This window comes from Spodoptera frugiperda, chromosome 3 (assembly GCF_023101765.2).
Source record: "Spodoptera frugiperda isolate SF20-4 chromosome 3, AGI-APGP_CSIRO_Sfru_2.0, whole genome shotgun sequence".
Taxonomy (NCBI): Eukaryota; Metazoa; Arthropoda; class Insecta; order Lepidoptera; family Noctuidae; genus Spodoptera; species Spodoptera frugiperda.
Window position 1 is genome coordinate 3,830,514 of NC_064214.1, and position 12,599 is coordinate 3,843,112.

The 12,599-nt window shown below is 37.0% G+C and overlaps 2 protein-coding genes across 2 annotated transcripts in view; one reads left to right on the forward strand and one right to left on the reverse strand.

Annotated features, from left to right (window-relative positions):
- The window catches only part of LOC118274137 (cuticle protein 18.6-like), a 6,372-nt gene extending 1,237 nt beyond the window's left edge, over positions 1–5,135 (forward strand). Inside the window, exon 3 of the mRNA XM_035591527.2 lies at positions 4,542–5,135. Within this exon, the coding sequence (XP_035447420.2) occupies positions 4,542–5,060 (519 nt within the window). The 3' untranslated portion in view covers positions 5,061–5,135. The remainder of the gene's footprint in view (positions 1–4,541) is intronic.
- Positions 5,136–7,717: 2,582 nt separating this feature from the next.
- Positions 7,718–12,316, reverse strand: LOC118274241 (WD repeat-containing protein 61). The gene is made up of 7 exons (XM_035591674.2): positions 12,139–12,316; positions 11,944–12,032; positions 11,424–11,572; positions 11,006–11,241; positions 9,845–10,032; positions 8,823–8,991; positions 7,718–8,495 (listed from the first exon to the last, which is right to left on the reverse strand). Exons 1-7 carry the CDS (start codon positions 12,154–12,156, stop codon positions 8,364–8,366), a joined length of 981 nt encoding a protein of 326 aa, XP_035447567.1. The 5' UTR covers positions 12,157–12,316; the 3' UTR covers positions 7,718–8,363.
- Between the last annotated feature and the right edge of the window lie 283 nt (positions 12,317–12,599).

A 12,599-nucleotide genomic window follows, 5' to 3' on the forward strand; every position in this document is an offset into this window, starting at 1 on the left:
ACGCTTTTTAATTCACGACGATACATATAGTGTCTCATGTGCTTGCCGGCTAGGCAGTCCGCAGCTCTGATGGCTTAACATATAAGAGTGGTGATTTAATGTTCAAACCTTCTCTGTGTGTACAGGTCTTTGTTCAATAGTGAACACTTATAGGCTGTTGATGATGATGATATTGGGTTGCTTAGGTAGGTAATGCAAGTTATCACGGAGTATCACCCCACGCAACATGTCCTACTGACTGTGCTGAACATCATGTATGAATTACAATACAACGCAATATACAACTATTTAAAGAATCCTAATGCGCTACAGCCAATAATAGGTATGCAGTTGGGTGGTTATTGTAGAACTAAGAACACACCGGGTTTAGCTCCAGACTTTGAGTTAGGTATAACTCGGACTGTGAATAGTATATTACAAAGAATATACATTATTACAGCTACAGGACGGACTCACGAGGTGGCGGTGTCTCGGCATATGTTCATAATGACTTGAAACATAATTTATCAATGGCCGTATATGCAGGAGGTAACAATTACTTGTGGATACATCTTGAGCGATATGACCTTGAAGTGGGTGTAGTCTACAACCCTGGGGATACGAATTTCCAAGAGTTTCTTCAAACCTATGAAGACCAATTACAGCAAAGGAAAAGAGCAATAGTTTTCGGAGACTTTAATATTGACTTGTTGACTAAAGACCGACAAACTCGAACATATAACCAACTCTTAAGAGAAGCTGGGCATACCATTATAAATAAATTAAACAAGAAGCACTGCACAAGAGAATCAAAAACGAGAAAATCTATCCTCGACCATGTCAGTTCAAACCTCAAAAACGACAACTTTCATATGGCACTAATTGATTCATCTATGTCGGACCACAAGCAGATATTTGTTGAACTCAAGAAATCTAAACCTCCCTGCAAAATAAGAACTCAATATGAAGCAATAGATTATCCGAACCTACAAAATTTATTAAAAAAATCTAACCTTGAAGAAGTGGGAGATGATTACCACCTATTGGAGAACGAAGTAAAACATGCAATAGCCAAGAGTAGAACGATCAAAACAAAAATCCTAAATCCACCTCAAAATGACTGGATTAACAAAGACATAATAGAGAATATTAACCAAAGGAATGAGTTATGGATGAAATTTAAGAAACACCCAGATGACAACAACGTCGAAGCAAAATATATTGAAAAAAGGCAAGAAGTACACAAGCAAATACAAAACACAAAGAAGTCATATTACAATAAGAAATTTAACTCATGTATGGATAAACCAAAAAGAATGTGGAATTTAGTAAATATGCTAGCAAATAACAAAGTGAAACAAAGTAGTGCTCCTTCAAAACTTCTAATTGATACAAAATATGTAACTGACACCAAGCAAATTAGTGAAATTTTTAATAGTTATTTTGTAACAATAGGGTCGTTGCTCGCAAATGAAATACCAAAAAACTTCCATGATAATCCCTCTTACGCCCTACCAAATACACTTTCCAATGACGCACCAGTATTAGCTACACTAGATCCATGTTCTGAAGCCGAAATTTCTAAAATAATTGCCAATCTTGATCCAAATTGTAGTACCGGCTTAGACGGAATAAGCACTAAAGCAATAAAAAGCGTAAAAGATGTAATAGCAGTCCCCCTATGTAAATGTTTTAATAAATTCCTGACGATTGGAAATTTTCCTGACTCCCTAAAGATAGCAAAAGTAACACCTATATATAAATCCGGTGCCACCACAGACCCAGGCAATTATAGACCAATATCAGTGTTACCAGTCCTATCTAAGATTTTAGAGAGAATTTTATATACTAGACTAGAGAAACATCTAACTTCAATCAACTTTTTATCTGACCGACAATATGGCTTTCGATCAAAGAGTAGCACACTCTCAGCAACAGTTGATCTTGTATCCAAAATAAAACATAGCATAGATAATAAAAACATAGTCCTAGGCATTTATATTGATCTAAAAAAAGCGTTTGACACTGTTTCTCATAAAATACTTATTGAAAAGTTGAAATTGACAAATATCACCGCCAATGCTTTAAAAATGTTACAATCCTATTTAGATAACCGGTCACAAGTAGTAAAACTGGACAAAAACCATCAAAGTGATGCTTTACCGATTACTTGTGGTGTTCCTCAAGGGTCTATTTTGGGCCCCTTACTCTTTCTAGTTTATATAAATAATATACAAGAACTCAAATTATATGGTCACCTCACCCTCTACGCGGACGACACTTGCTTGTTTTATTTTGGATCTTCAATTCACTCTATGATCTCCCAAGCACAAGAGGATTTGAATGCTTTGTTCTCATGGTTTCAACATAACCTACTGACAATAAATGTTTCCAAAACATGTTACATGATATTTAAAGCAAAAAACAAACTTTTACCTCCACATTCATCATTATTGATAGATAACGTACCTCTTAAACAAAAAATGTGTGAAAAATACCTGGGCTTAATAATAGACAATTCCCTATCGTGGAACGCACACCTAGATCATATAAAAATAAAATTATCTACACTAATATATACACTTCGTACCTTGGTCAAATGCATTCCTAACAAATTAAAATACACTATATACAATGCTTTAGTTAAACCGCACCTACAATACCTAATTGAAATATGGGGAAATACCGCTAAAACTAAATTAAATGAATTACAAATCATGCAAAATAAATTGGTAAAAATTATCTTCAGTTATCCACGTCTTACATCAACGAGCAAAATCTACAGTGAAACTAAAGTAATGAATTTAAAACAACTATATGTCTATAATACATGCATCTTTATCCGTAAAGTTCTTGATAAAAAAATACAAACCAGTTTATCATTTACAAAATTAAAAACTATAAGTCAACGTAGTTCCCGACGCGCTAGTTTCTTAGTCATACCGAGGGTAAGAACAAATTACGGCAAAAGAATGATAACATTTGAAGGAGCAAAACTTTATAACAAAATACCCGCACAAATAAAAAATGTATGTTCATTTAATGCATTCAAGGACAAACTTTGTCAATTTGTTATTGCAAATAACGCGTAGATTTTTGAATGCATTACATGTGTAAAATGGTAACGACGAATTTGTAAACCTATAATTTTTCTATGTATTTGTTGTTTCTCAAGTAAGTGAATATTTGTAAATTCTTTATTGAGAAAATAAAAAAAAATCTTTAAACACAATATTACCTAAAAATCACGGTTTACTCAAGTAAATTAATAAAGAAAAACTCTACTAGTTTCGGGTCACAGGGAGACTCTTCATCATGAGAATCGTGTGCAGACGTGACGACGTTGCGCAGCCTACAGCCTACGAATAAACCGTGATTTTTTAGTTGATTTTGTCTCACTATAATTCTTATGAGAATAGTATAATTAAGGATTCGAAATAACTAGAAGAAGCCAGTAAATAATACTTTGGCTAAGCCAAGAATCTAATCGAAGACACGTTAATCAACAATGGCGTATATGCAAACACTCGACCAATGCAATGCATGATGCAATTGAAATCGATGTACAATTGAAACACGACCAAACTGGCAATTTGTTATCAATGAAAAAAATTAACTTAATTAACTAGATGATCATGAACTTGGCTTGCAACCAGTTTGTTTTTTTGTGGAAACATGATTTGCGTTAAATCTGCAATACTATGTAAATTAAATTATTATTTATTTACATGTAAAGCGGTTTTTGAAGTAAGCAGGCACCTTTAATGGGTATTTATTGTATGTACGCTGTCAATTAATAATATTTTATGCATCAAGGATGATAGTTTCAATGTCTATTTTAACTTAATTGGCTAAGATTTACCTGGAGTATCTTTGAACTATACAAAGTAGCTTATATATAAGTATCAACTTATGTTTTTAGTTATGTTACTAAATGATTAAGTAATAGACAGTTTGATTTATTATCACACTTACTAATATTGTAGGTACACGTATCAAATCTATTGTTAACCGTCACAAGATTTAGAACCTATAAACAAACAACGTAAAGTATCTTACATAAATGCAACACCACAGATTAATTAAAACTAGTGATAAATCTTAGCTACTTTTACTCGCCTTAGGCTTTTGAATGCAATACCTGCCAGTAAAAGAATATTGGTAGGCGTTTTTCGAAAAAGTATTACATAACTCATTAATTTTGGAATGTAGATATGTTACCAACATGTCTACTGCTAAGTGCTAATCTCTGTCTGTATGTAATACGCTGTAGTAGTAACTCAGTAATGCAGCGCGTTGACCTTCACCTCTCAATCATTGTAGACGGTGCCGCGGGCGCGCCGTGTGTCACCAACATACAAGACCTAAAGCCGACACTCCGGTATAAAAACTGTAGCAGGTCATACATTATCACAGTCCTACACTTGTTCGCAAATCAGCAACAACATACCAAATCTACAAACATGGTCGCCAAAGTAAGTTGACGGGTAAACCCGTGATTTAATCAAAATTGAGACTTTAAATAAATCATGATATAATTACCACTTATTATCTTTTTGCAGTTCGTCATCGTCCTGTCCCTCGCCGTGGCGGCTTACGCCGTGCCCCTTGTCCCCGTCAGCAAGGTGGTGTACGCCGAGCCTGAGGCGCCCGCTCACTACGAGTTCTCATACTCCGTGCACGATGACCACAGCGGTGACGTGAAGCAGCAGCAGGAGGCTCGTCAAGGCGACGCCGTCCACGGCTCGTACTCTCTCGTGCAGCCCGACGGTGTGCACCGCATCGTCGAGTACACCGCCGACAAGGAGCACGGATTCAACGCCAACGTGCGCTACGAGGGCACCCCCGTCCAAGCTGCACCCGCCAAGATCGCCTACGCCGCCCCCGTAGCCAAGGTCGCCTACGCCGCTCCCGTTGCCAAAGTAGCCTACGCCCCAGCCGCAGTCTCTTACTCCCACGCTCCAGTCTACGCCGCCCCCGTCGCCAAGGTCGCCTACGCCGCCCCTGTCGCCAAGGTCGCCTACTCCGCTCCCGTAACTCACGTTACCTACTCTTCTCCCGCCGTCTCTTACTACCACTAAATTATTAGATCTTGTTGTTGCATAGACTGTTGTATTTATTGAAATGAATAGGCACTATTAAATTTTTCAATTGTATTATCTTTATTTCATTTCTGAAAATTCTTAGTTACATTATGGTTCCCTATGATTTCAAACTACGAAATCAAATGACCTTACTGAAATAACTCGAGTGTTTCAGAGTGGCTAATGTGCAAGAAAAACTGGGTTTCTCATAAAATTCTCGTAAAATTTATATCCATTTCAAAATGAGCTCACAAACAAAATCTCTAAACCACTAGAGATCTGATGTTTCGGTAACTTGTGGGCATGGCAAAGGATTTCTTTCTTCAGTTTAGCAAGCTTCTTACTCTAACTTGCTATTTTGCACATAAACTCATAACCAAACTCTTATGGAAACTCTACAGATACCAAAAGCATAACCTGCAATCACGTAGACATAAATGTAGGTATCGTCGTCAAATTAGGTGACTGAGATCGACTATACCGGGTGTAGAATATTGGACATACATATTCTGTCAACTTTATATCAATATCGATAGTGGGGGTGCATGGAGCGAGGCGAGGGAGGGCGGAGTCGGACCGCACCTGAATTATTCATAGAGCCGCATAGTGATTTCATCTCATTGAATGGCGCTGCCGGCGGCGCGGCCGTGATTACGACATCGATACCTCCGCTGCCGGCCACCGGCAACTCGTATGTGGACTGCACAATACCTTGTCAACCGCCTATTAATATCGTTCGATATTTCCGAAACTCTCAATATTATCTGCCATTCCAATCAAGGCACACTAGTAACAAAATACACAATTTAGCCAATGATAGCATTAGCTAAGTTCAGCGTTCACCTAATGGCTTTCAGATACTCGTAGCTAGATGAAATTCGTTTTCCTGTCTTCGCATTTTTATGCTTGTTTTTTTTTTAATAGGTGAGTAGGTAAATAAATAATGGTTAGCGTTAATACATTTACAGTGGTTACCTATGATAGGAATACATAGTTGGTGATAGGTAGGTATTTCAATTCAATAGATAGCGTACATTTTAAAATTCTAAAGCAACAAGAAACACCAACTGCCAATGTTTCAAACTTTTATAAAAATATTCATGAACATCAAAGAGGGTTTATTCTCTCGCCGCGACAGGTAAAAATGAAGAGATTGGTTTTTATCTGTGCACGGCGGCAAATTGAATGTAAAGTTGATTTCCCGGCGGGCCGCACCGCATAATTCCCCGCAAATTAAGCCGAAACCAATTGACTTGCTACCAATGTAAATATTTTTGATAAATGCCTCCCCTTTATGTATTTAGCTTGACAACAGCTCAATAATGCGTTGATAGATACTTATGACAATAAGCAAAATTGTTTAATAACCTTTTGTGCTACTGCTAAAACAGTAATTAGGTACGTATTTACAGTCAATGAGTAAATATTCAGGCCTGATAAGTTACGTGGTATTGAACCTATATCTACCTATCAAATGATGAGTTTGATATATTGTGACAACAAAATCCCAATTCTTTCAAACCACGCTGATGTAGGTAGCTAACCAGAGTACCTACCGTATAGCCAAACACACCATAACAAGTAGGTAGATATCTATCTGTACCTGTTGTAGCTAGCTATATAGTAATTGCATGATTAGTATTAAAAATAATACTTTCCAATAAATTATTAAACAACCTGTAGGTTGAGGTAACTCTGTAATGAGTGAAAATACTCTATTCAACGAACTATATGGCCAGTCTCCAAATTACGTCACAGATAGGTACCTAATCCCGAAAAGGTCATTTTTTGCTGGTCTTGTCTAGTTATAAGAGTGTAAATCCTAGGTAAAGAACGAGTGTAATATGGCGGCGGGCGAAATCCTCTTACCGCCGAAAATTAATCAAGCCGACTGCCGAGCGAGACTCCCCGTCTTAGCGTGGGGACAGCGCACCCCTGCACGCATTCTATAGCATAACCATAGCCGTACTTACCATACTATTTAACTGTACTTTTATATTTTTATAATATAGGGCGGCAAACGAGTAGACGGGTCACCTATCCTACCTTGCGGACTACCGGGTTTACGGGGCTCCGGTTCGAAAAGCAGGAGTAGGAACGAGGTGGTTTTTAGTCAGTAAGAGTCTGACACTTCTCGCCTCGCCCAGGGCGAGAAAAGTCATTGGATGATTTTCCCCCTCAAAAAAAAAAAACCTATCCTACCTTAGACTTTATGGTTTCTGTCTTTTCATGTTGGCACAGAAGTTGCATCGGTTTTGTGTTATTGAGGCGGGAATCGTACATAAAACAGTACGTTGGTTTGCTGTAAGCTAGCCTATCCGTAACAGTATAGTAGGTATAGCATGTGAAGCAACGGAAAACACTAGTTATGCAACGTCACGCCTTTTATCCATGAAGGGGTAGACAGAGGTGCACATTACGGCATAAAAACGGTATAGACACTAAAATTAAAAGAAAAAATTATCAGGTAATCTGCATATAATGCGAAAAGACATCCCTAGATATTTTTTTACTTTGATATGTGTTTGCACGAGTAAGGCATGTTTAACTTCTATTTCTATTCTATCACATACATTGATTAAAACGATCCAATTTGGTATTTACTATTTCTTTTTGGCGTTAAGGTTGGAATTGTTTAAAGAAAAAAATACAAATACTTCGACATGTATTTATGTATTTCCGTTAAATACTTACTAACATACATAATTTTATTAAATAAGTCGTTGTTTAACAAAAAGAATACGAGGAACAATAAAAAAGATACAATACGATTACCTATTACATTATACTTTATACTTAGAAGCTGTTTAAAAATTACTATATCTACAGATATTAAAGTTATAACGAGCAGACAATTATTCAGGTTCTATACGTTTTTACGCTAATAAAGAGTAATTGAAAATCAATCCTTTACTGACATGTTACACCAATACTTGTAGATAGATACATAAAAAAGATAAGTGTTACCTAATTAGGTAATACATAAAATGACACTAAAATAATACTACATTGGATAGGCTTTTCGTCCACAGTTTCACCTGCGCGGTATTAGATTCTTTTGAGTTATTGAGCATTGAGCAAGCGTGGTGATTAATGCTCAAACCTTCTCTAAGCAAGTGGCTGTTCTCTGATCTATTTGATTCATTCCCTATTGTGCAGGAATATCGGGATAAAACTATCCTAATCAATCCCCACAAGGAAAGCCAGGCTTGATTCAGTGGTTAGTCTATCCAATGCAAACAAACAATCAAATGTTTCCTCTTTACAATATAGAGAGAATTACATATAGATTAATTATAATTATTTTACGAGTGTAGCCTCTTTTTTCTCAGTCTTTGGCGGCAATGGCGGGCATTCGTAGATGTTGATACAACTGTCTTTGGACACAGACACCAGCCTCTTATTGTTGCTGTTGAAGTTTACACCCCACACCTGTGGACAAATTGGTTATTGGATAAGAGAGTATTGGTATGTTGGAAATGATCAATTATTGGCTCTTAATATTGTTATAACTCCTACACACTATGCATACCGCTAAGTTTTTGTTGCTCGGGTAAACTGTCTGCTATGACGCCGACATAATTAAACCTTTGACTTTATACATTTTTCTTACCAACGATTAGATTAACATAGGAAAGCACATCAGAGGCTGGCTTCAACTCGATTTACGCGGTGGCGTCACGAATATAAATCTTTAGTATACATTTAGTAGAACATAAGTAACTAGTATTACAAAGAATTCGCAACAAGTTTGCTCACCATATCCGTATGTTCCTGGAAAGTGTTGAGCACAATCAGTCCCTCTGTGAGCAGGACGCGCACGGTGCCGTCGGCGGCCGCCGTCGCTATGCGCGTGCCGTCGCCAGAGAAACATATGCCGACGGCCCAGCACTTGAGATTCAACGAGTACTGCAGACCTGCGCTAGCTCTGTGTGGGGAAACGACAATGCTAGAGTGTTTGTAAAGCGAACAATTAGAATAAAAGTGAACAATTTAGAAGAACAAGTCCAAATAAAGTTGGGGTCAAATAATTCGTGCAAATAAATTGATGTGCACTATTGCAAAAAAATTGTAATTGTTAGAAATTAGAAAAAAAATCAGTTGAGTATATTTAGACAAGTATCAAAACTTGACTTTAAAAGACGGACCTCTGAATTTGTTTCGGTATTTCTTCTCGGAGTAGTCAATTAGAAAATGCCGGCAATCGCTAAAATTTCTTAAAATATTGACGTGTAAAGGTGTTATTTTGTACACTATGTACAAAAACAAATACATTTACCGCCTTACTCAGAGTTATTTAATTGTTACTTAACTCAGTCCTTAGCAATCGTTTTCGGTACAAAATCTTTACTAAGGAATAGTTTAGGTACTCATATTTAAAACTCTGAACGCCGTGATACACCGGTGAGCGACGTTATCGGAGGATTTACCGTCAACTTTCTATTGGCAGTCAAAAGACTTAATGAGTCTTTGAGTATTCAAGTATTCAAGTATTTATTGCATCCATAATGTACATAGGTGTTAGAAATACAGTATTTAGTCACAATTATGGACCCTGTCGGGCACAGCACAATTAATATCATATTAAAATTAATTAAATAAGTATTTGGTAATTTCAATTTCAATATTCTAGTGTATATGTGTTTAGTAGTATATTAGAATATATATTAGGTCTTCTTTATTATATTTTTATTAATTATAATTATACTTGTTCGCTTCCATTCTTATTTATAGTACGGCAATTAGTCTCATTTCAAAACAGTGTAAACACAGCTACTCACACATCATACAGCCTGGCGAAGCCATCGTTGGAGACGGTGGCTAGTCGCTTGTTGCACGGCGAGAAGGCGAGGTTTCGTATAGGCTTCGTGTGCGCCTGTACCGTGTGTACCACCTTGGCTTGTGTCACGTCCAATATGCACAGGACGCCGTCTTCCGCGCCCGTCGCAATGTATTTGGAGTTTCCACTCTGATAGAATAAATAATTAATCAATGTTTATATTTATCTTGTAGAGGTTTAGTTACAAAACACAACGCAAGCGTCGGTTTTCTGTGAGACAGTGGTATCGTTCCGATCGAGCCGGCCCATTCGTGCCGAAGCATGGCTCTCCCACGTAACGCCCGTGCGTGCTTGTTGATTGTAACAACGGTGTTCGCAGATTCGATTCCCCCAATGGCAAAATAATGTTAGATCTTGTTTGTTGTTGAAAAGTATATAAATGCCTAATTAATTTTGGAATCTCTACTCTGTCTGTACCCATCTTTGTGAAATAAATATAAGGGTTTCTAGTTTCATTTATTATGTTAAACTAGAAGCCCAAAATTAATACATCACGTAAACTGAAATAAATTTAAAAATATCAACAAACTAAATATGTATTCGTATTATAGCTTTCGTGAGACGATACTAAATAATCTAATTAGGCATTATGTTTAAATATGTCGTAGCGCTGAAAGTACGTGAGTTCATCGAGATAAGTCGTCCGAATTTCAACAGAGACGGTGCCTGCCTGGCAGCCGATTCTGAAATCTGCCTGAGCCTACAATGTTTCGGGTCTGGAGTGTAACAAAGTGAATGCAGTATGTAACACTGTTTTTACGTCGACCCAGGATTCTAACCCAACACTGACGCAGCCCCTGAGCAACGAGTCTGACGTGCCAACAGTGTCGCGCGCGCCGCCATCACCGCCGCAGGTAGAAGAAAGTACACGTGAATTTCGGCAGAGGGCGCGCTGGGCGCGAAACTCGAGTAGCCAGTAGCAGCGCGACAAGACAGTCGCGTCGTCATGTGAATACTATTAATGAATATGAGCCTCTAGCATAGCTTGAAACTAGTTGAGTTCCTTGTAAATCAATTATATGAATAAGTCAATAACCAAAATAACAAACAAACTAATACAATTAAAATTCATTAAACATTCTAATAAGATATTAATACTTACACAGGCAACACTCAATATGAATTTTCCCCTAGTATCCAGTACTTTATCTAAAGTACCACTCTTCACTCCATATATATGAACCTTGCCAGTATGTCCGCCTGTGCATAGATGTTCCCCGTCCCCTGAAAAGGCCATCTTCCAAACATCGCTAGCTCCTGTCGGTATCTCTGTCAACATCTTCCCTGTACCTAAGTCCCAAAATATTAGGCTCGAGTCCAGTGATGAACTTGCTATTACTATGGGAAAAGAAAAAGGAACTTTAGTAACTTATATTTTAAGTGTATTTTGCAATAATAATGTAATTCTAATATTAAGTGATCAACATGCATCCACAATATGAGATACACCTATTATGTATTTGCAAATGCATATATGGCATGATTAAATGGAAATTGTGTATGATATAAATAAAACCTACTTGGTGCAGTTGGACTAACAGCTACGGACACCACTGCCATCCTATGTCCTTTTAATGTGTGAATTAGTTGCAGCCTGTCATTCTGTAGGGTCCACACTTTCACTAAGCAATCCAACCCTCCAGTCACTATGAAGTCCTTTGAAGGAACCCTAAAAATAAACAACTTTACAACTTTTTTGTCAAGGTCAAAAATCACAAGTTGTGCTAACATGGAAATATTAACTATTATATTCTAATCTTAATAAATAAACAGTAAGCAATGTGAGCGGCAATAGTTTCCCGCGCGTCGGCAGGTGCTGGCATAGAACATACGGTCAATGGGTATCCTTTACGGCGTAAAGTTTACGCCGATCTTATTGGAATGATCCGAAAATGGCCGGGTCCAGAGTACTCTAAAGTCGGTGCTTTATAAAAATGTGCAAGGATCAGGGGTGCTGGTATTAACCTACCCCAACCACACTACTGACCTACCCCAATGAGAAGTTTTATGCACGTAAATGCATGATAAAATAGTACTTACGCGGAATCTCCCGAAAAGTTTATTTTGGCCCATGTACAGCAATAAATTGGGTCATCGTGAGCATTTTCTTTTTTCAACAAAATAGAATACTGAAAACCAACGCAAAATACTTAATTTTGATTCTTTTTAGATAACATATCGAAAAATTAGTCGCACAAACAAATGTAAGATAACCTATTGACTTAAAATACTTACTATTGTATTTACTGGCATATTTGTGGAGTCTATAGATAGATATCAATTTACTAGTGGTTGTAACTAATGTAAATTATATTTTCCAAGGATAGAAACAGTATAATTATGTTTCAAACATTCAGGAATCAAAATCCGTTTAGATGTTTGGATTTTATTGACATTGATTGATTGATCTAAACTAGTAAGGTTGTAAACAGTACTATAGAAAGAGATAAAGTATGCATTTTTGGTTAAGAAAGAAAGAGACAAACTATACTTGTTTATGCAAAACTTTAATAGCTATTTCGGTGTGGATCTGGAACGTAGTCTTAGTTCTATGATTGTCTATGATAGATATTTTTTTGTTTAGAATTTTTTTTTTCTTTCGTTCAGCAAGATCTTCCCATAAACCTAGTATTTTAGTAGAGTAACTAACTATTTAGGGCTTACTACTAAAACTATTATAATAATAGCAGTTTCAT